We start from the raw sequence: 22,575 nt of genomic DNA on the forward strand, positions 1-22,575 counted from the left end.
AAAAGCAATTCAAATAGGATATTCTTTTCATGAAATTGACAAATATAGTAAAAGTGAAGCAATATGTCAGAGGATTCTCTAAGCCTTAATGAAAATTAATTGTTACATATTTTGGATGGCTTTGTGATTAAGGCATTTGCTTGTTGCTTAGGATGTCTGAGCTGGATTTCTTGCTCTGCCACAATTTTCTTCTGTGACCTTGGGCAAGTCACTTAAGGCCAGATTATGAATGAAACTCACATTGTAGATCACTTGCTCACATGAGTAGCCTATTTGACTCCAGTAGGACTTGTGTAAGTAAGGGATTCACAATCTGTCCCCAAACCTCTGTGCCTTAGTTTCTGCAGCTGTTTAAAAAATTGATTATTTACCTTCATTGCAGGACTATTTTAGGGATAAATATGTTACTTCCTTTTTTTAAAGGTACTCAAGTGTTGTACATGGAAGTGCAAGTGAGCTCTGTAAAACAAAGCCCTACACTCCTGTGACTTTCAAAAAGCATGTTGAAGATGTTCATTCTGAGCCTCTTTTTAGGAAAGGTATCCAACAAGTAAATCCAGACACTCTTGGGGCAGGAGCTCCAGCTTTTGAGGGACGCAAAGTCCCCACCACACGGTATTTTATTGTTAACGAACATGAATCCCGCAAAAAGCTTCTCCGTTCCACTTCCCGGCTCCCAAGGCATTTCAGAATGGAGGAGTCAGGAGACATAGTTGAATTATATCCAAGGAACGTCAGAAGATATGTGGTTCGAACACCACACAGGACATACTTCCCTCACTTCAGTGAAGAGGAAGAGGAGGAGGAGGAGGAATTAAGGAGAGACTTGATAAGTAGATCCTACCGTCCACGCTCACTCTCAGATCTTCGCCCAGCTCCCCGATTTTACATTGGTGAACGTGTGGACAGTCAAATCCTTACTGGCAAGAATCTAGCTAAAGTGCACTACAAATCCTGGGACGATGGCTTTGAGCTAGAACGAGAGAGGCACCCACATTCCCACAAAAAGTCACACATGAAACATGTGGATCTCGATCAGCACTATCCAGAGCATCAAGTGAAACCTAAATCCAAGCATAAACTTGAACAATCTCTAACAGAGTCGGATTCCATTTCCATTGGATCCAGCAGTGATCAGCAAACCAGCAGCAACGACCAATACATCCAAGTCATTCATAATAAGGAGAAATACCTGAAATCTGGGGCAAAGCTTACCAGAAAGAAATCAAAGACCAGTGTTGATCTAAACATGTCTGAATCTAATGAACTGATATGTTCAAATGTCTAGGAAAATGCTCCATTTGTTTTGTGTTATGAACATATGTATTTGTGGAGACCTTTTGGCTGCCATTTGAACCACAGAGAACCGTTGAAATATAGTCTTCTGAACGACAGTATATGCAACTGCTTGATGTGGAGAAAGCAGTATTTAGCTTTCTGTTTAATTTTAATTGTACCCAAGTACAGTACGCATCACAGATGCATTACAAAAATCTGGAGAGAGAAGTATTTCTGCATTATTGCTCATTACTATACAGTAAAAATAAAATATGTACATGGGGCTGCAGGAATAATTAAACCCATGCAAAAGTATGTCAGGGAGGTTTATTTTACCTTCTTCAAGCTCTCAAATATGTGCATAATTTTCCCAGTCACGCCCATCTCTCTGAAAATAAAGGCTTCTTGCTTACAGTACATTTTATAGTTGTGTGTCAGTCTAGCAGAAAGCTATGCTGTAGCTGGAACAGAAGTTATAGGCTTGATTCAGAGGTTACTGGGTGAGGTTCCATGGCCTGCTTTATGCGTGCGTGCGCTCTCTCTCTCTCTCTCTCACACTCACACTCACACACCTCCCTCCCTCTCACACACCCTCTCTTCCTCTCTGTCACACACACACACACACCTCTCTCCCTCTCTCACACCCCTCCATTCCTCACACCCCTCTCTCCCTCTTCCACACACACCGCCCCCTCCATTCCTCTCACACCCTCCCTCCCTCACACACACACCCTCCATTCCTCTCACACACCCTCTCTTCCTCTCCTTCCCCCCCCACCGACATACACACCCTCTTTTCCTCTCCCTCCCTCCCACACACACACACCCCTCTCTCACACACCCCCTCCCTCCCTCCCACACACACCCCTCTCTCACACACCCCCTCACCCCTCCCACACACACACACCCCCTCACCCCTCCCACACACACACACCCCCTCACCCCTCCCACACACACACACACCCTCCCACACACACACACACACACACACCCCTCCCACACACACACACACACACCCCGCCCCTTTCTCTCACATGCGCACGCCCCGCCCCTCCCTCTCAGCCCCGGCCAGCTCGGGAAGAGGGGGCAGGGCGCGGTGCTGGGGGCGGGCCGAGCAGGCGGGGCCGCGCGGCGAGCGGGTGGAGCAGCCCCCAGGGACCGAGCCGCGTCGCGCCCGCCACGCTGGGGCGCTGCTAACCCCCGGCCGCCGGGAGCAGAGGCTGGCGCTGGCGGCCTGGGGAGGCCCGCCCAGGAGCCCCGGCGCCCCTCCCAAAAAGGCACGGGCAGCGCCATCAGGTGAGTGGGAGGCGCTGGGCTCGGCCTAGGCGGGGAGCGCCTATCGGCGAGAGCCCGGCCCCCTGTGGGCGGTGGCTCCTCCGGCCGGCCCGGCGCTCGCCATGGCTTACCAGGAGCGGGTCCGCTCGCTGGCGGACACCGTGCAGCTCTACCGGAAGGACCCGAGCGGCTGGCAGAGCTGTAAGCGCACGGTGAGCAGGCAGGGCCCGGGCTCCGGAGCGAGTCCACTGGGGACATGGCAGCTCGGCCGCCCCGCTTCCATTTCTGCCCCCGGTTCCCGTTCCTCCCTCGGGGCAGGGCAGAACCGGTCACTGGTTCATCTGGGCGCTGCCGCAGGAGGGTGTTGGATCCCCTGGGGGAGCATTCAAACCGTGGCCGGCCCTGCGGGGTTCTGGGTCCCGCTGCTGCTCTCTCGCTGGTCTTCCTGGATGCCCATCACCCTCGTGTCTGGGCGCCAATGACAAACAAGGGTCGGTGGCCGGGGGACTTAGTAGGAGGCGCTCAGCCCCCTGCAGACTAAGGCCGGAAGTTATTTCCCAGCTTTGTGACTCTCCTGGCAAAGTATTGGCAGCTAACAATGATCAGGACTTTGTTGTGACAGTTCAGACCTTTATACAGTTCTGCTAATGGTTAGCTCTGAGGTAGGATTTGTAATTAAAATCCTAGGAAGTTATTTTATTTGCCAGCCCTTTAGATGGGTAATCACTGACAAAGAAAACTAGCTAGCACAGTTGCCAACTTTCACGCGGTAAATGAGCACCCCGACTTTCACAATATGCCAAAAATCAAGCTAATCCCATTTCAAAACAAGCAAATCCCTAAGAACCCCAACACTCTATGTGACTAGAATCCCCCCAGCATGCAGCCTGGGAGTGTGGTGGGCCCGCTGTGCACCCCTGCTTCCCCACCCCTCACCCTGCCCCTGCTGCCAGGAGCCAATCAAAAAAAAAAAAAGGAACAAGTTGCAACAAGCTACAAGCAAAGCAATCTATAAGCCAAAAACTAGCCAACAAACAACTCACAAGACAATTAAACCAAAAGTAAGCCCAATTTCTGCTTTTTTTCCACGGGTTTGGCATGTCGACTAGCTAGCTGTGGCAAAAAGATTAGCCTGTTAATTGCTACGTGAAGTCTGAAGGCTGTCTTCACTTATTTCACTTTTGATAGAATGAAGTTTCAATTTATTGGAGACCATCAACTGAGTTTTCTGGCAACATGTAAGTAAGGTATTCAAAAATTACAGGGGTGAGGGCGGTGTCTGTCTGTGTGTGAGTGAATAACTCTTGCCTATTAGGGGTAAAGGAGCAAGAGAAAAATGCAAAGTTAATTTTAGTTTCATGTTTGTTTTCCTACAGATACAAAGGAGATGGAATAGTCTCTGCAAGTCCTGAGGCTGTCTGGGAGTGCTTGAAACCAGAAGCTGGTGGACTTAGAACAAAATGGGACCAAAATGTGAAGGACTTTGAGCTGATTGAAACTATTAGTGATGTAAGTTCCATGAAAATGTTACGGAGCATTGTGGTTAAATTCCCATCACATCACATAACTCCAGAGTTATATTGTTTTATCATGCTTACTCTCATAAGTGTTCATTCATAATATTTTAAACAATAGTTATTGGTAAAAGAAGGTAAACTTAAAAAAATAAAATATACACATCTGTGTTTAACTAATGAAGAGGTTTATCACCACCCAACAAATGCAAAGTCATTTATATATTTAACTGAGAGCCTTGAGTTTAAGGCATTTTGCCACCACAACACATACTGCATTGAACTCATCCTGCCTTTCTTCAGTACCTAAGCACACCAACATGAGTGCAGGGAACATTCAATTGAATTTCAGAGCCTTTTATTTTTATCAGCTTGTGAGAATCTTCACGTTATTTAGAATTAAATACAAAAAGATACATTTGTAACCTACTTATGAGAGAGTCTTTCATTCTGTATGTACAGACTTGTCCAGCTTATATAACATTCACCATTGTGGTGGAGCAGATGTTTAGATACAAGGAAACTGTGTTAAATTTCCTGTGGGATAATAGGTCTATACACCAAGTTTGATGCCACAAAGTTATTATCTCCCTGAAATTGGAGTTTGTAAATTACTACATCTATAAGTATATCTGTGGGTGACTCTCTTCTTAAAGAGCATTGTGTTGCTTGTTCTTATGGCATTGGATCCACCTCCCATCACTGCATTGTCCCATAAAAATGCCCTTGAGTCAAGACTTAGTGGATACATTTATTCACGCTGAATAATAAGTTATTCTACAAATTTGTGTAATTGAAATAAATGGCATTGCTTGTCAAGTAAGCATGATAACAGATATCACAATCTCTCACTTATTATGTTAGAAGCACATCACTGCATTTATATGTACATATACAGTGTGATTTAATGCTGTTTGTATTTTGTAGACTATCTCTATATGCAGAACTATTACCCCATCAGCCTTCATGAAGATTATTTCTCCAAGAGATTTTGTAGATGTGGTGCTAATTAAGCAGTATGAAGACGGGACTATAGCATCTGCTGGTAAAATAGTTAAATTTCCAATCCATTTATATTATATTGTATTGTATTTTTATATTAACAGTAAGTTAGTGAATATAACTGAAAATCTTCCAGGATATATTCTTTTTGTTTTTCAAAATATATATGTTTGTTGGATATACAATAAAAATCTTGGTCAGAAGATGCTTAGTCAATAGTTATTAGCATATATTAGTGCTTAATTACATCATTATCGCCATATAGAATATCAGCAATATTTACACTCTTCAGTCAGTGATTATACCGTTTGCCTATTCTTTTTCATAGTGTTCTTCTGGGAAGGAATAGATATTTCAGTTAGTATTAGAGCTTGTAGAAGTGCCTAAGAAAGTTCCTTCGGAGGCATTGCCTCTGATCACTTCATAAGATGTACTGAAAGCTGTTAAATTTTGCTTAACTAAAGCCAGTGAAGAGATGTGCCCATAGAGTACCCCACTAGTGATTAGTTTTCCTGCAGAGAGCAACTATTTCAAGCTGCTGGTACTATGTGCATATATTCATCTTTCTTTGTTCACGTTCATTTACATCTTTCATTAAATCTTAAGTCAAGAGTGTCAGTGCCCCACAATGCCTCTTTGGATCACCAGGCAGGAATCTCTCTCGCGCGCGCTCTCTATAGATAGATAGTGCAGTGAGCCTATGCCTTCTCAAAAGACCAAGAGAGGATCATCTTTGTGAAATGCATTTCTCTTACTTTTAGATTAGAGTGCAAGCAACTCAAGTTACTATTAAAACACTGTGGTGCCATAATACTGTACAAGCCCAGTAAATGTCTTTTGAAGTGCCTTGATGTACAGTCCATACCAGCAGAAATCATTCCTATAATGCATGCAGTACTTTGATTTATAGATTTGATGACCAGAAAGGAATATTATGATCACCATGCATAATACAGGCCAAAGAACCTCAACCTCAAGAATCTTTGATTAGCTTTCATTGTAAATGCTTGTCAGCTGGCGGTGTTTACTGTGGTAGAAAACTTTTACTGTTAGTGATTTTTTTTCTTATAGCAACCAATGTGGAACATCCACTCAGTCCTCCCCAACCCACATACGTTAGAGGGTTTAATTATCCCTGTGGCTGTTTCTGTATACCTGTTCCAGGGTAAGAAGTCTATTTGAATATTACATATGCTGTACTTGAAAGTCCTATCCGTAGCTATCGTGTGTGTGTTAATGTGCACCATTCAACAGAGAACCCTCTGCCAGTTACTGGTTTATATCTGGTTGTGGCTGGGTAGACATTGTCATTTAAACTTAGTGATGTTCAGTGCCCTACATGAAATGAGTTAGTCTCTTTTTTCCATTTCCTAGCGGACATCTGTTAACATTACAGAAACTATCATCACAGTGGGTATCCTCATTGGCATTCTCAGCTGAGAAGCCAAGGATTAAGAATCTGACCCAGTAGAGCAAATAAACATGTGCTTAACTTTAGGTATATGGGTAGTCCCACTGACTTCAGTGAGGCAATTTCACTTAAAGTTCAGCACATACTTAAGTGCTCTGCTGAATCAGCCTAAATTAACTGGGAAATTTACTATCCTTTCCTTGTAGGGGTAGGTAAAGGCAAATTGATGGGAGAGTAATTGGGAAGTTTGCTTTGTGCCCATTCTATGGAACAGGCATAGAAATATTTGTCCACAGATAACACATAACCGAAATATAAGAAATCTTATAAAGTTCTTAATATTTTACACTTCTGTTTGTAAGATGACTTGCACTGATGTGTTGTTTTTCCAGGGTACCAGACAAGACCCAAGTCCTCACTTTCTTTCAGACTGATCTTGGTGGCTATCTTCCCCAGACTGTAGTGGACTCATTCTTTCCGAGCAGCATGGCTGGATTTTACAGCAATCTGTCCAAAGCGGTAAAGACAGTGAAAACTCGACCGGCACTTTCTCAAAGGAAATACGAGTCTCGTTGCTGAGACTTAGAAGGGAGGGTTAGAAAAGCTATGATTGATGGCATTGCAGATTAGATTAAGATAAAAATGGAAGAAACAATGGGATCAGAAACCGACCTACAATGCCTTTCTAACAATATAGATAGGTAGGAAAGTTTGAAGTGGGAATAGTTCCTTGTCTCAAAGTCCATTTTTAATATAGGATTTATAATTTTTATACCTGCTTTTCTGTTTAAAAATGCACTACCTTGTGATACTGTATTTTTGTAACTATTAAAATAAGTGACATTATTCCAGCAGTATTCCAGAGGAAATTCTGCTGCCCCTTCCTGGAGGAGAAGCCACACTTCAGGCCTGTTTATGATCATACTTCATCTGTGTAAACCAAGTTACTCCTGAGGGAATTCTGCCCCCAAAATTTAAAATTCTGCGCTAAAAAACTTCTGCACACAATATTTTAAAATTCGGCAAGTTTTATTTGTCAAACAAATGTGGAGGCTCCAGCATGGCAGTGGGGAGCACAGGCCACTTGCTGCCCAGCCTCCCTCCCTCCCCACTCCCAGGACACTGACTCGTGGTGAGGTTGCACCCAATCCTGACACAGCACCAGGGCAGGGCCTGCCTCAGAAACACCCCAGGGCCCTGATCCTCCGTGCCAGATGTACCAGGTATGGGGCAAGCAGGCTCAACCAGGCAGGATCCAAGTGTGGAGGGGCTCGGTGTGGGGTGAGAGGGTTCTGTATTGAACAATCTGGATGCACAGAGGCTCTTTGGCGGGGCGGTTCCAGGTGCAGGTGGTTGGGGCTCAGCAGCGGGTCTGGGTGTGGGTGACTCAGTGCGGGGGGAGTCTGGGTGCTGGAGGAGTGGGGCTTGGGGATCCAGGTACAGCTAGCTAGGGTTCAGTGGGGTGGAGGTCAGTGTGGGGGGCTCGTCAGGGTGATTCAGTTGCAGGGGGTGGTCTGGGTGCAGAGGTGGGGGTCTGGGTGTAGGGATTTAGATTCAGCTGGGTGAGGTTCGGGTATGGAGGGCTCTGGGGCATCTGGGTGTACGGGGTGAGGCTTGGGGGGGTGGGGTCTGAGTATGGGGGGTTCAATACAGGGGGTTGGGCGGACAGGGGAGCAGCTCCCCGTACAGCGACCCCTCCCCTGTGGCTGAGGAGCGATGCTGGCAGGAAGCGGGAGAGGATGCTGAGCTTCCTACAGCCAGGGAAGGTTTCTGGGGGTGGGTCTAGCAGCTGATCCCAGGTCAGGGTAAGAGCCACTATAGTGATTTACCTCTCCACGAACTGCTCCGGGTGCCTGAAATGATGTGCCTGCACTGCTAGGGAAGGGTGCGTGACCACTCTTGCAGCTTCCCTTTGCTTCCCTGTCAGAAAATCATTTTTCTGCGGGGAAGCAAAGAAATCTGCGGGGGACGTGAATTGTGCGCAGTGGTGCAGAATTCCCCCAGGAGTAAAACCAGGAGCAGCTCTGCTGAAGTCAATATAGTTCCACCCGTATAAGTGAGATCCGAGGGAGCCCTGTTATATCTCAGATTCTACCTAATGACCCATATGAAACAATGTTCCTTTCTGAAGGGGGAGAGCTAGCTCCTTTGCTGCTGACATCAATATAGTTTGAGATATTACATTGGGACCAATCCCAAAAATGGGATAAACCACAATGAATTGGGTAGGTGAGAACCTATGGACCCACTCATTCTAGACTATAAGGGCCTGATTCAGCATGCACTGAAGTTCGACTGAGTTCAGTGCTAATGTTAAGCATATACTTAAGTGTTTTGCTGAATCAGGGCCTAATATCCTCAACCAATTCACAGATCCCTGGGCCTTGTCCTCTCCCATCATCCCCTTTCTACCAAAAAATTCTGATTTACAAAATGTCATAAACCAAACTGCACTGACATAATGGCAATAAATAAAGAGATGTATTGAAGTACCTTTGCTTGTCATTTTTCTAACTGCATTTGAAATGATCATGCATTTGAACAATTTTCCAATATGTTGTTGAAAGTGTTGTGAACTTGTGAATCGTCCTTTCTGTAAAGTATTGTGGACTAATCTTGACTGACTTGTTCATAAAAGTAAGACATTCTTGTTTCCGTCTCCAAGACGGACACACCTCAGGGCATATCTTAGGAAATCAGCTATTTATGTAAAATACAGTGATGTGTGCAGTCTTCAAAGATATTTATGTATCTGGTTACTTAGGTAATGTCAGAAGTTATTATAAACAGCATACTATTCATTTATTATCCTTTTACAAAAGAAAAAATGATCATTTGTGATTGAGTTGGAAACATGTTAATCAGGTTGCAATTGTAATGCTTTTACTTTATTATGTATTTAATTATGTTAATACATTTAAGTTTCTGTTCATGTGTTGTGGTTTGTGGGACATTTATGTACAAATATTTCCACTGTAGTTTTTAATGTATGTAATAGAATTTTAGGGAAGGGGGGTTAAATTTAGTTTTTGTGCCTGAGGCTTTTAAAACTTGCCAGTGTGTGTAGCAAATTAAATAAAATATTTTCTGTTTCACATTTTTGTTCTTCTGAATTATCATTTAACTCTGTCATAGTGTCCCCTCAACTCCCATTGCCAATGAGACTTAAAGGAGCTCTGCACCTTTCAAGATCGCTCTGTGCTCTCTTGGGGCTTTAGGCCAATCCTGTGAGGTTGGGAATGCCCTTAGCTGCTCAGACACTATGGAGATGGCTGCAGGATGAGGTAGATATTTTAGTGATGGGGGTGGGTACTCAGCATCTTGCAGGATTGAGCCCTTCAGCTGTTGTCTAGTCCTGTTTTTTTTTTTTTGTTGTTTTTAACTTAGACTGCTGCATAGTGCAACTATGAAGAATGACAAGTGCTTCTGTGAGGGAGAGTTTTGGGCCCCTGTCCTGCAAAGGCTTATGTTCATGCTTAACTTTACACACCTTGAGTTGTCCTACTGACTACTCACTGTGCATAAAGTTAAACATGTGTGTAGTCTTTGCAGGATGAGGGCCTTGTGTTTTTTAAGTACCCAAAAGATCAAGGGTTTATCTAAACCTTAGGCCTGATCCAACCACCTTCACTCATACCTGTAGTCCTTTTGAGTTCAATGGCATTACCCATGAGTAAATATTACTCAGAAGGGCAGAACCAGAACCTGAATAAAGGATCAGTCCTGTGAGGTGCTGAGCACACTCAGTTCAATAGAATCTGAGGGTGTTCAGCCCATCACAGGACTGCTCCATGAGCCCTCTACTCTGCCAAAGTAGGCTGGAAATTTGTAAGTACTGGCTGTCTTGTAAGATTTCTGGGACTTCCTGCTTTTGGGGGAGACTGGAATATTGGGAGACGCTTCTGTTTTACATGGGACATTGGCATTCCTGCTTTTGGTCTCTGCCAGAACCAGGAAATGCAGAGGTTCAGAAACCTAAAAGACTAGTAGCCAGGAGAGGGAGGAGCACACGGGTGATCTGAAATTATTACAACCTTTGAAAAGCTTGGTTCAAGTTTTGGATGATTTTTTTGTTAATGACTAAACCTGATGCTAGCGCAAGCCGCCCTGTACAAGGACTGTTATCTAATACAATCTTTCTTTCTGCCCTGTACAAGGTCTGTTATCTAACACAATCTCTCAGGCTTTCTGAGCAAGGCTGTGAAAACCCACAAAAAGAGTTTGACCTGGCTTTTGCAGACTTGAGCCAGAACAGAATTGAGGAGCTCAGGGCCTGCTTCACTGTACAGCCGCTAAAGTGACCACTGATTCAGATTTTTCGTGTTACCTGTGTCAGTGGCTCTCAACCTTTCCAGACTCCTGTACAGGAGTCTGATTTGTCTTACATACCCCTGAGTTTTACCTCACTTAAAAACTACTTGTTTACAAAACAAACACAAAAATACAAAAGTGTCATAGCTCACGATTACTGAAAAACGGCTTTTTCATTTTTACCATATAATTGTAAAATCAACTGGAATATAAATATTGTACTTACATTTCAGTGTATAGTATCTAGAGCAGTATAAACAAGTCATTGTCTGTATGAAATTTTAGTTTGTACTGACTTTGCTAGTGCTTTTTATGTAGCCTGTTGTAAAATTAGGCAAATATCTAGATAAGTTGATGTAGCCCCTAGAACAGAGGTGGGCAAACTACGGCCCGCAGGCCACATCCAGCCCGCGGGACTGTCCTGCCCGGCCCCTGAGCTCCCGGCCGGGGAGGCCCTTCCCCTGCTGTCCGCCCTCCCCCACAGCTACACTGCCACACAGGCAGTGCGGCTTGCGCCCGCCCACTTCCCAGGCTTTCTAAGAAGCCTGTCCTGCCGCTCTGAGCGGCATGGTAAGGGGGGAGGGGGGTTGAAAGGGGCGGGAGGTCCTGGGGGGCAGTCAGAGGACAGAGGGCGGTTGGATGGGGTGGAGGTTGGGGGGGGGGTCAGGAGACAGGGAGCAGGGGGTGTGTGGTTAGGGGCGGGGTCCCGGAGGAGTGGTCAGGGGACAAGGAGCAGGGGGCGTTGGATGGGTCAGGGGTTCTGAGGGGAGCAGTCAGGGGGCGGGGATAGGGGGCGGGGGCCAGTCTGTTTGGGAAGGCACAGCCTTCCCTACCCGGCCGTCCATACTGTTCCGCAACCCCGATGTGGCCATCAGGCCAAAAAGTTTGCCCACCCCTGCCCTAGAAGACCTCTGCATTCCCCTAGGAATACGCATACTCCTGGTTGAGAACCACTGATCTGTATGGACAGCTGCTTTAAAAATGTTGATCCTCCTGTATACACACTGCGGAAATGATATTTACTTAGAAGTGGCTAACCAGATGAGATTTCACATGTAGGGAGAGAAAGAGAGGGAGCTAAACAAGAAATTGTAAAATATGTACTGTGCAAAAAAAGGAAATCATGGCTTGACTAGACTCTTGTATTGCTTATCTTCGCATGGCCTATTGCTACAATATTTCTTTTGGCTGTTGATTAAAGAATAACAATTGCTTTTGCCCTTTAGGATTAACACTGTGGTATGTAATAATCAGTGATCTTAATGTTATGTCCCTATATTAACAAAGCAGGTCTGAGGAGACCAAAAGGACCACAGGGCAAACAGGCACTGTCTTGACCAAACTAAGCAGCAACTTTAATCTCTCATAAGACAACTCTTTGGAGCAAGGACTGTCCTTTTGTTCTGTTTATACAGCATCTTTCCGATAAGCCCCTGGTCCATGACTGGGGCTCCTGGGTGCTCTGATAATACAAATCCTAGTGATAATGCAGTGTTAGGTGCATGTACACAAGAGACTTATTTTGAAAACTTGGGGCCAATAAAAATATGCAAAAACTTGTCTCCGTGTTTAAGTCCATTGCGTATTTTGAAAATAACAAAACCTCTTAAAATTCTACTAGCAGTGGTAACAGTGGAACAATCCGTGGTTGGTGCTGCTTTCAGCAACATCTCTAAACAAACGGGGGGAAATAATTGGACTGTTGAACCATGGATTCTGATGCTCTCAGGGCTTTTTTTTTTTTTTTTTTTTTTTTTTTTTTTGTCATTCGTATTGGTCATACATTCATTTACTGTATATGAACTAGCATGAATCACAGAATTTGTTCCCCTCTTGTCTTTTAGTTTTAGCACAATAATAAATTAAGTAAATAAGTTACAGTTGCATTAACTTTTTGTTACTTTAAATTCTATTGTAAGTGCTAGAAATATATAGAGGAGGTCAAGGAGGTAATATCTTCCAGGGCACTGTACTAGTAGGTATTGAAGACTGGTCAATTCTTGGGTGTACATACAAACCCTGACAAAGATGCTGTAGTACGCTATCAATGTTTACACAGCACTCTCCATTTGAAGCAATGGCATGCCTTGTGTAACCATCAATGCCAGATCTGTCCCCAAGGTATTTAGTATTTCCAGTCACCAACTGGCTCAACGAGCCTTAAATCCCATAAGCAATCATTGGTATTTTCGTTTTAAATACTAATGCAGTGATGTTAAAAATTACACAAACTATATATTCAGATAACCAGGTTCAGTTCTAAATGTCCTTGTTACTCTGGCCCAGATTTTTAAAAGCATTTAGGTATTGCTTTGCTCAGTGTTGCAAGGCCTAAGTGACTTAGGAGCCCAAGTCTCATTTTTCAGAGGTGACTTCAACACTTAGGGACCTATTGACTTGTAATGAAATGTAGGCTGCTAAGTGACTTTTGATGACTTAGGCTCCTGCATCATTTAGGCATTGCAGCGCTGAACAGAGAAATCCCTGAATGCCTTTCAAAATTCTCAACCCTGTACTTAGGATATTTTTAATTCACAAAGCAATGCCTGGGCATTGTCAGGGTTTTTCAGATTCTTGTTTCACAGTAAATACTGTGCTGCGGTACAATGTTCTTCAGATGCATGTGCTTAATTTCCTACTCAGACAAATGAGATTTGCATCTATATTAGCTTGATTCTCTACTCTGTCCGATTTAGGGGTGGGGGCGCTGCAGGGAACCAGTCACAACTCCTGGATTCAGAGCTGCTTGGACACTGAGCAAATGATTGCTGTTCAGTGCAACTCTAACTTACGTGTCAGGGCTGTTATGCCAGTGGAGGATAAACTGGAGCTCTACTATGTCCTGTCCCGTCCTCTCCTCTCCCTCTTCTGACCCCAGAATATCCCCAAACAGCCTCTTTTCCCCCCCTTACAATGGGGGTGTGGGGCAACTGGCGTAGGAGGCAGCAGAGCCAGCTTTATGCTAGCAAAGAATTCCTCTTTATAAGGGATATTCTCTACTGGGCGGCCCTGGCTCCTTTGTGCTGGATAGAGCCCATCCTTCTCTGGCTGCTTGCCCTGCCTTCCTCCCTTCCCCATGTGCTGGAAGCTGTGGGGAGGGAGATTTAGGAGCCAACCATTTCTATTCTGCACCCACTTTTACGCAGTCCCCAGCTAGGGTTTGTGGTCAGTCTCTGGAGCAGGACTGAGAATCAGCCCTACGTTTTTGGCCTGTTTCTAATTTTCCTTAAATTTGGTGGTTAAATTAACTTTGCACACTAGTCTGTGACACCATCAAATGGATTTATATAGGATAGAGAGCACTGCAATTTTCACACATTTTATTACACTCGTCATATTAAGACCTTTTTTTAGCATTCTACAATTTGCAACAGCTGCTTATGAATATTGTAAAAGAAATTGTATAACCTTCTCTTATTCTGGACAACTTGCTTTGAGGTTGCAAAGAGACCTGTAAAACTTGCTATATGATCATCTGCACTTTCACAATATTGGTGCTGTGTTGGTAAATGGCTTTAAGTAATGAAATGTTATGGGTGTGCTTGTTTTAATCCTGGCAGCAGTTTCATACTTCTCCTTGCAAAGTTTCAGATGATGTGGTGGTAACAGAACTTGGATTTTTCCTCTTGATGATAGCAGTGATGGGCCCATCAGGTAATGCCTTGATGATATTCCAAGCTTCAAAACGGGTGAGTCCTTGCATAACAGTTTTGTGCACTTGCAGTAGCTCATCACCAGGCTGAACAGCGTTGCTCTGTTCTGATGCAATTCCTGTGAGGAGACAATGAATTTACTTAAGTTCTTCTGTGTGGGGAAATCTTTGTTGTTGTAATTATGGATAGCTGTACTAGGATGTTACATGGAAGATGCGCACATCTGATGCACAAATGGGAGAATCAAGTATTTGCCACAGTGCAAATGCAGAGACCTCCAAACCACTGAACACACTGTGGACAAGTGCCCCCTCTTTTCATTTCCAGGAGCTGTTGCAAAAGCGCACTCTGCATCTTTGGAAGGCCTCAAATGGATTTCAAACCTTTCTGCTAACTTGTAAATGTTGCCATTTCCATGCAAAAGAAGAAGTGTGTTTCTGTATAAATGGTATAAAATGCGTCTGGTCTAATTCCAGAGCAAGGAGTTCATCCCGCACAACAAAATGTCATGCTGCAGTTTCAATAAAAATTATCATGGGCTGGATCCTCATCTGGTATAGATTAGTCAATGGAACTACTCCAGTTTACCGGCAGCTGAGGATCTGACCGTGAGTGTGTGTGTGTGTGTGTGTGTATAATATACATATAAAAGAGAGAGAGAGAGTGTTTAAACACCTCTACCTTTAAAAATCCTGTTGATGATGATGGGTTTATCTCCATGGATGGAGCCTTTCCCTCCTTCCAGACTGAATCCTAAGCCAGCAGGTGTCTTTTCCAGAGTTACAGTGCAGATTGTGTCTTCGGTTGCTGGAAAGGAATAGAATGGTATCAGGAGGGGTACAAAATATTCTGAAAAGTGAGAACATCTGAACAAAGAATGAGTTTTTGTTTGTTCAATTTTGTGTAGGCATGTAAATGATAGAACAAAACAAGGCAGAAAATGACAATTTGCTTCATCTTTTTGGTCACCGTAAAGTTAATTGCTCCTACAGAAGGTTATGGCAGGGGAGTGGGATGTATTTTTTATGTGTTGAAATCTGAGCCGAATGAAAAGATTGGATTTAATATAAACGGCATTTGCTTGAATTACATAAACATGCTAGAGACACATTAAGATTTCCATATACTATATATATTCCAAAATTAAGTGTTCGGTACAAGTGACCTGATGGTAATATTAAAACAAATATTACCTAAACAGCCAGTAATGTTTATTTGGGGTATGTAAATATGATTACAAAACTCTGACTTCTGAAAAAGAAATCCTAAGAACAAAGATCATTCTACAAAACTGTATGTCCTCCATATGTTTTGAATATAGCCAGCTGGTGTGTTGGAGGCCAGAGTATGATTTAGGTAATCTGGAGAAAGTATCCTTTCAAATAAAATATTTTTCACAACACAGGAACTTTTAGGGGCTTGAAATGAAAGTTCATTACTGCTCACATGAGTAGCCATTATACATATAGTTAGTCCTGTTAACTTGCTTGACATTATCTGAATTTTTTCAGAACTCCATTTTGAGGAATTTTGCTTTTTGGTGCAGTTTAGTGAATTATGTAAGGTGTATATATAACTTCTTAGTAAAACTAACAGATTTATAATATCTTTATTTATTGCATTTTTCCAGCATACCTTTCCCCCACCAATATTAATTGATTTTTTGTTCATACACAGCTGAACCCCAAATCAGCACCTACCACATAATTATACAGAATAAAATAGCATATGTTGTTTTGCATGAAATTGTCAATATTTTATGTTACAAAATTGCAACTCTGATTTATACTGAAGACTGCATAGATTTCAATCTGTAATTTCATAATGATTATTTATATATACACCTAGAATCCTGATCCGGCTGATAGATTTTGCAGGACTGGGACTTAGGACAGCAGAGAGCAGTATCAACTGAGTAACAGGTTGTTTAAAGCCAACTTCCTGGATTTTTAAACAGTTGTACAACTTTTAATCACAACTCCAATATTTGTCTAGCTAAATCCCATGCAACCCTTTGTAAAGGGCAAGGATTCGGTGGTGGTGAGAACAGGGAGGTATATAAATATCTAGATAGGTAGCGGATGTGATTTAATGCAGGAGTAAAGTACTCACTAGCTTCTGTTGAGGTTTCACTTTCTGTAGAATACGTAGTAGAGTCAACGGAAACATTAAGACTTTTTTCTTCCTCTTTAGCTTTTTTAGTCACTACGACAGCTTGCCTCGGCAGTCGAGCCTGGCGCATGATCGCCAAGGCATCGTTGTGAGTGGCACCTTTAAGAGACTTTCCATTAATGGATAAGACTTCATCTCCTTTCTGGATAGTTCCTTCCTGAGATGCTAGTCCATTAGGAAATACTCTGTGAACCTGTTAGAGACCCCAACCACCACAAAAAAAGAGAAGACATGACTAAATCTCACAGTTAGTAAAGTTTAAATGTGACACATTTTCATTTCTTAGCAAGAAAGAAAGCTGATTTGTAAGGATCATGCGTTGTAATTGTTGTGGTAGAAGCCTATTAAGATGCAGGAGATACTGGATGGCTTGTAGCTGGTGCCACCTTATGCTATCAACCATCAGATTTCACAGAGTCTAACCAGGTCAGTCATCTTGTCCTGAACCTGCACCATTGACTTAAAGAGAGAGAGAGAGAGAGAGAGAGTCAGGAGTCTGAAAAGAGGGATTGGTTATTTAGTAGGTGACCATCTTCCTCTGAGTCCATGCTGAATCTATGCTGCAGTAGGTATTGTGCTCCCGAAGGCCTTGATCACTACTGATGATTAAATATCCCATTGCACTTAAAATAGGCATGTTAATCCCAGTTTTCTGGCAACATTCCATTCCAATTTGCTAATTATCTTCTGCAACCATAAATTCCCATTTAGATAGTCATATTCTTTTCCATTTCCTGTCCTATGCTGCTTATGTAGGGTTGCTGGGTACTGTTAAGGAGCTACATTTTTTTAAAAAGAAGTTCTGAAAAATTGGAGTGGCAAAATTAATTCCATTTTTCTTTTTGTCACTGTAACTTTTTCAAAGTTCAAAAAGTTCCAGAAAGTAAAACATGAGGGGAAACCTAGATATTGTTTGTTTGTTTGTTTGTTTGCATAAGGTGACAAAAAGGGGACCACCCAAAACTCTGAAGAAAAAAAATTTGAAAACCAAAATGAAATGACATAACCTCAATTCAAAATTCAAATTTTGTTTCAAAATTTTCCATTTGAAATATTTTTCTGCAGAAAATGTTCATTTTTGATTAAACCCCCCTTTTTTTGAGAGAGAGAGAAGATTTTGCAGTTGAAACTACATTGGCTGGCTCTAATTTTCTAATGTTTCCTTGTGTATAGACTGTTACCATTCCCACCATATTCTTATTTTCTCTAGCCTTGAACTTGCCCAGTTTCTTTAATCTGTCCTCATAGGTCTTAGCTTCCAAACCTTTTCCATTTTTGACGTTCTCTTTTCAACCCATTCCATTTTTTCTGCCACCTTTTTTTGGACTGAATGCTTATTGTGGGAGTATTTTATGAGAGTAACGCTACTTACAGTAACAACTTTGTTTTCTAGATCGATTCCTCCTGCCAGGCTGAATCCAAGACCAGCATCTTCTTCTTTATGCAAAATTGTAACCTGAATATCATCAAATTGCTAAACACAGAAAAATAAAATAATTTCAGATACATCCTACTATAATTCAAGATTACTAGAAGAACTGTATATTTTCTCCTGTATCCACTGTGTATTCTGCAGTGGCACTTAGATGGCTAAGGCAAACTCTGTCTTTGTTTTTATTTACTGGGCTAACTTCACCTTGGTATCATATCTTATGAATGAGTTTGTGTCTAAAAGTTTTGCTGCTTCAGTGAATGTGCTGTAAATTACAATATATTAAAGATCACTGATCGCTACTGAAATAGAAATAGAAAATATTATTGGCTCAGTGATGAGAACTATGTACATGGTCTTCTAACTCTGAGAGGAAAAACTTTTGTTATCTACAACTCATCCTACTCAATGAATAATGGTCTGTGGCTCAAAAATTACTTCTAAGCCTGGTTGCTATTTTTAATGTACATTTTGCTAACGTTTTAATTGTAACAGTAGCCTGAAATGAGCTGTTTCAGTCTGTTACCCTTTTAGATTACAGTTAATATGAGGGAAAATATCTCTTTTTAGTAGCATATACTACAGTGTTCTTAAGGATTCAGGTATAACACTTTTTCTTAAGAGAAACTGATTCATTGATCTTCACTTGTCTCATAACAATGTGCTTTTCAATAGCTGGATGCATAGTTTGGTTGACAGGCCACTGAACTAAGAGTAAGAATGCCTGGATTTTATTCGCCACTCTTCCTCTGTTTATGATGATCTTGACCAAGCCATTTAGACCAAAGTCTTCAAAAATGTCCACTGCTATTGATTGCCCAAACTGGAGACAATTAAGGCCTGATTTTCTGCTCTTCTGAGCTCCCACAACTCCTTTTGAGTCAAATGGGTGTTCGCTGCCTCTGAAAATCAGGCCTCTTTAAGGTATCTCTAACTGGGTACCTAAAATTGGTGCACACTTTTGAAAATGTTGGCCTTGCCCTCTCTGTACCTCAGTTATCCCATCTGTAAAATTGGGCTGATAATTCTAAGCCATCTTTGTAAAGTGATTTGAGATTTATGGCTGAAAGAACTGAGCATTACTATTACATATTGATACTGGTGTGTTTGTAAAAATTTCACATAGCAAAGATTAAACAGTAGCATCCGCTCCTCAGTTAGGCTGTCTTTGAGAATAGCGTGTACAGAAAAGTGGACTTACCTTTAAGGTAGCCTCATCTAGTGATTTTACTTCTTCTATAAGCTTCTTTAATTCTTCAGGGGAAAGCAGAGAGATGACTGATTGCCCGGACACACCAGATGCTTGAGATGAACAGTGTTCCTGTTTCTCTTCCTCTTTCCCGCTGTCTGTTAAACTCACAGTATAGTCTCTCAGTTCAGAAAGGCTTTCCCATTTTGAAAAGGGAAAAAAGAAACATTAATTTGTGATAGCAGCTTCCACACCATGGCACAGAACAGGCAATTCTGGAATCTTCATCTTTTGATCATACTAGAGTTTACCTGGTAATTGGCCAAGTGGTTCAGATCTCTATTTATTTGTTCCCAGTAATACCTACTGTAACATACCAAGAGGTGGCAGGGCTGTCTCAGTAGGGTGACCAGATGTCCTGATTTTATAGGAACAGTCCCGATATTTGGGGCTTTGTCTTATATAGGCACCTATTATCCCCCACTCCCTGTCCCGATTTTTCACACTTGCTGTCTGGTCACCCCATGCCTCAGTGATGACACGCTTGTGTGAGCATTCACGTGAAGGAATAAGAACCCTCTTGAATCTTTGCCCCCAACCAAATTGAACCTTCCCTGAGCATTGGAAAAAAGTTCAGATAACTTTTTTTTTTTCTTTTTTAACGTGACTCTGAACTTCCCAGTTATACTTGGGATTGGAAATGGGTATCTATCTTGTGAGAGAGGTTGTTTTCACTGTGTTTCAAATTTGAGCTAGGAAATACCCTTCCCACTTTTGCAGTTACAAAAGGTTCAGATAAGTACCTGAGAGTGCAAATGCTTATCCAAACCATAACCCCAAGGCCCATGACATTAATTCATCACAAACTATAATCTTTGCAAAAGCCGTTAAGCACATAGCCTCCCACTCTTTCTTTAATGACTCTGTCATATCAAACTAACAGCACAGAAGGCATGTCTGCAAAACAGAGACTAGACTAAAAAAATTTTCTGTACAATATATTTTGAATTACAGACTGGATCACCCTTGGAGAACATGAGGCAAGATTTGGGAGGTTCATGTCCTGCTTTTAAAATAACTTCCCCAACTTTTTAATTCTAGTTTATTTAGCTAGTCTTTTCTAGATTCCTCACCTGATTAGATATTTATAAAATATTATGAAAAAACGGTTATTAAAAAAATCGAATGTTGATAACCTGAGCAGGGCAAATCCTTATAAGAGGCAAGACCTCTCTGGTGCAATGCATTGTTTTGGGGAACACATGGAACCCATGCTGGCTACTCCATCTGGTGTAGCAGCAGTCAGACCTTCTCCTTTACTGATCCAAAAAGACCATCAATGCACCAATGCGCTAATATAATAGCAGAACTTGGCCTGAAATGTTGGCAAATTGGTAGCATTGAAATAAAGGGGTAGGAGCAGCTGTATGGACTTATTCTTGAAACTGCCTCAATATTGGGATTAGCAGTATTGGGTCCATTCTTCTGGCTCCAAACCATGGAGAACCTAGGGATATTGTTCTGTGGCTCAAAGAAGCTGGCAGCATAAAAGCTTAAAAATCTGTTTTTATTAATGGCATAATAAAAGGATCGACTGATCCTTTACATTCCTCTGAGGAGTTGTTAACTCTGTCTACACTCTAAGCAACCTATATTCCTATCTAAATTGCCTGAGGTACAGACAAATTGTTTTCTGCAGTGTGTGGTGAGGGGAAGGAGCTAGTCTATTTACCAGCACTGCTTTGCAAAAATTAACTTTAATATGGTATCTTACTTAAGGGAAAATCCAGTGTCTGAATGATGACTCTCGCTTGTAGATGAGGAAGGGGTCCCATTCTCTTCCATGGAGGGCTGAGATGATGCTTCCAATGTGCTCCATGGATTGTTCCCAGAAAAGAGCGGCGACTGAGGAAGGCAAAGCAAAGATTTCATTAAAGCAGATGACACTTGATTGCTGATGGAATAGATTTTGCTGTATTTTTCATCATTTGTCTTCATCATCTCACAAGACTGGTTAGCAGTAAGGGGGAAGCTTCGTGTTCTTTGGCTCTGTGCTTTTGCTACTGGACAGTGAAGTTCAGTGGCTTGTGAAGATAGTAAATCCAAGGAAATTTCAGTACTTGTGCTGTTGCTTCTCTTTGGACTAGGAGCGAGTGCCTCTTTGGGAGAGCAGGACCTATGTAGGCTCAGAGTCTCGACTGTAACCACAGATGGAGTTGATTGTAGTTGGCTGTTATCAGAACCTTCATTATAAGTGGCTTGGTTTAAATGAACTGGAGGGGATTCTGGCTCTTTTGGACTGGGAGAACTTTCTCTCCAGACTGATGGCTTTGGGCTGGGAGAACTTTCTCTCCAGACTGATGGCTTTGGGCTGGGAGAATTTTCTCTCCAGACTGATGGCTTTGGGCTGGGAGAATTTTCTTTCCAGACTGATGGCTTTGGGCTGGGTTTTCTGTTTCCTTTTTCAGGTGACTGAGGAGCACTGAAAGTTTCAAAGGAGTTTATTCTCTGCTTTATTGATGATCCTCTGGGTGAGGCCCGGGATATATTGGAGCCCCGTTCTTTGCCAGAAACACTCTGGAGGTCAATGGAACTTTGATCTGCCCGTGTGTTGATATCTGAATTTCCTTTCTTCAAACCTTTTAGACTTTGGCGAAACCAGGCTGGTTTAGGTGCTACTGGAGGGCCCCTTTTCCCAGTGTCACTTTCATCTGCGTTGTGTGCTTTTGAACCATCTGCTTCTGCTTCTGATTTCTGCAGCACTACGTCTGGACAGCTCGGACTTTGATTTTCTTCATTTGTGTTGTTCTTGGGATCTAAGTCTAAATGACTGCTTTCTTCACTCATAGTAGGATTAAACAAGCTTTTGATGCAATCAGAAATTCTAACCCAAGGGTCTTCTGCTGTAGTATCAAGACTGTAATCTACCCGTGGTTGTCTTCTAAGTACAGGCCTTTGTATTGATGAGATAGGATTTCCTGTGTTGTAGAAACAATTATTATACATAAGCTTTCTTTTCATTCCCTCCGTATATCCCTTTCCATGCATCGCTGATGCTTCACTGCCTGTGGGCTTCTCTACACTCAAGCCTCCAACAGGTTATTTAAGGTTACAACTCTTAATCTAAAGTTCTGCTTCATTGTGGCAAAAGCCATCTTGTGCTGATACTGGATTTAGCTGCAAACCCAGGCTCTTCGGGGCTGGCCACTTCCCTCAAGGGACATGTAACCTCTACAGGTAATGCTCTCTCCTGACATAATGGGACACTGAAATCATTTTGTATGCTCAGCACTGTCATGTTAAAATATAAGACTAAATTTATGTCATCTCAATTACAG

General features: G+C 42.4%; 3 protein-coding genes across 3 annotated transcripts in view; 2 read left to right on the plus strand and 1 right to left on the minus strand.

The window, feature by feature from the left end:
• Nucleotides 1-1,877, plus strand: part of TMC3 (transmembrane channel like 3) — a 34,557-nt gene extending 32,680 nt beyond the window's left edge. Inside the window, exon 23 of the mRNA XM_043524092.1 lies at nucleotides 424-1,877. Within this exon, the coding sequence (XP_043380027.1) occupies nucleotides 424-1,288 (865 nt within the window). The 3' untranslated portion in view covers nucleotides 1,289-1,877. The remainder of the gene's footprint in view (nucleotides 1-423) is intronic.
• Nucleotides 1,878-2,387: 510 nt separating this feature from the next.
• On the plus strand, nucleotides 2,388-9,575 carry STARD5 (StAR related lipid transfer domain containing 5). The gene is made up of 6 exons (XM_007066878.4): nucleotides 2,388-2,765; nucleotides 3,742-3,791; nucleotides 3,930-4,062; nucleotides 4,995-5,112; nucleotides 6,141-6,234; nucleotides 6,873-9,575. The coding sequence occupies exons 1-6, from the start codon at nucleotides 2,676-2,678 to the stop codon at nucleotides 7,057-7,059; spliced, it is 672 nt and encodes a 223-aa protein (XP_007066940.2). The 5' UTR covers nucleotides 2,388-2,675; the 3' UTR covers nucleotides 7,060-9,575.
• A 4,481-nt stretch (nucleotides 9,576-14,056) lies between these two features.
• IL16 (interleukin 16) overlaps nucleotides 14,057-22,575 on the minus strand; it is a 53,303-nt gene continuing 44,784 nt past the window's right edge. Inside the window, exons 16-21 of the mRNA XM_043523558.1 lie at nucleotides 21,012-22,215; nucleotides 19,250-19,433; nucleotides 17,989-18,090; nucleotides 16,557-16,809; nucleotides 15,126-15,251; nucleotides 14,057-14,562 (exon numbers count right to left, since the gene is read on the minus strand). Of these exons, the coding sequence (XP_043379493.1) occupies nucleotides 14,357-14,562; nucleotides 15,126-15,251; nucleotides 16,557-16,809; nucleotides 17,989-18,090; nucleotides 19,250-19,433; nucleotides 21,012-22,215 (2,075 nt within the window). The 3' untranslated portion in view covers nucleotides 14,057-14,356. The remainder of the gene's footprint in view (nucleotides 14,563-15,125; nucleotides 15,252-16,556; nucleotides 16,810-17,988; nucleotides 18,091-19,249; nucleotides 19,434-21,011; nucleotides 22,216-22,575) is intronic.

The sequence above is a fragment of the Chelonia mydas genome, chromosome 10 (assembly GCF_015237465.2).
Source record: "Chelonia mydas isolate rCheMyd1 chromosome 10, rCheMyd1.pri.v2, whole genome shotgun sequence".
Classification (NCBI taxonomy): Eukaryota; Metazoa; Chordata; order Testudines; family Cheloniidae; genus Chelonia; species Chelonia mydas.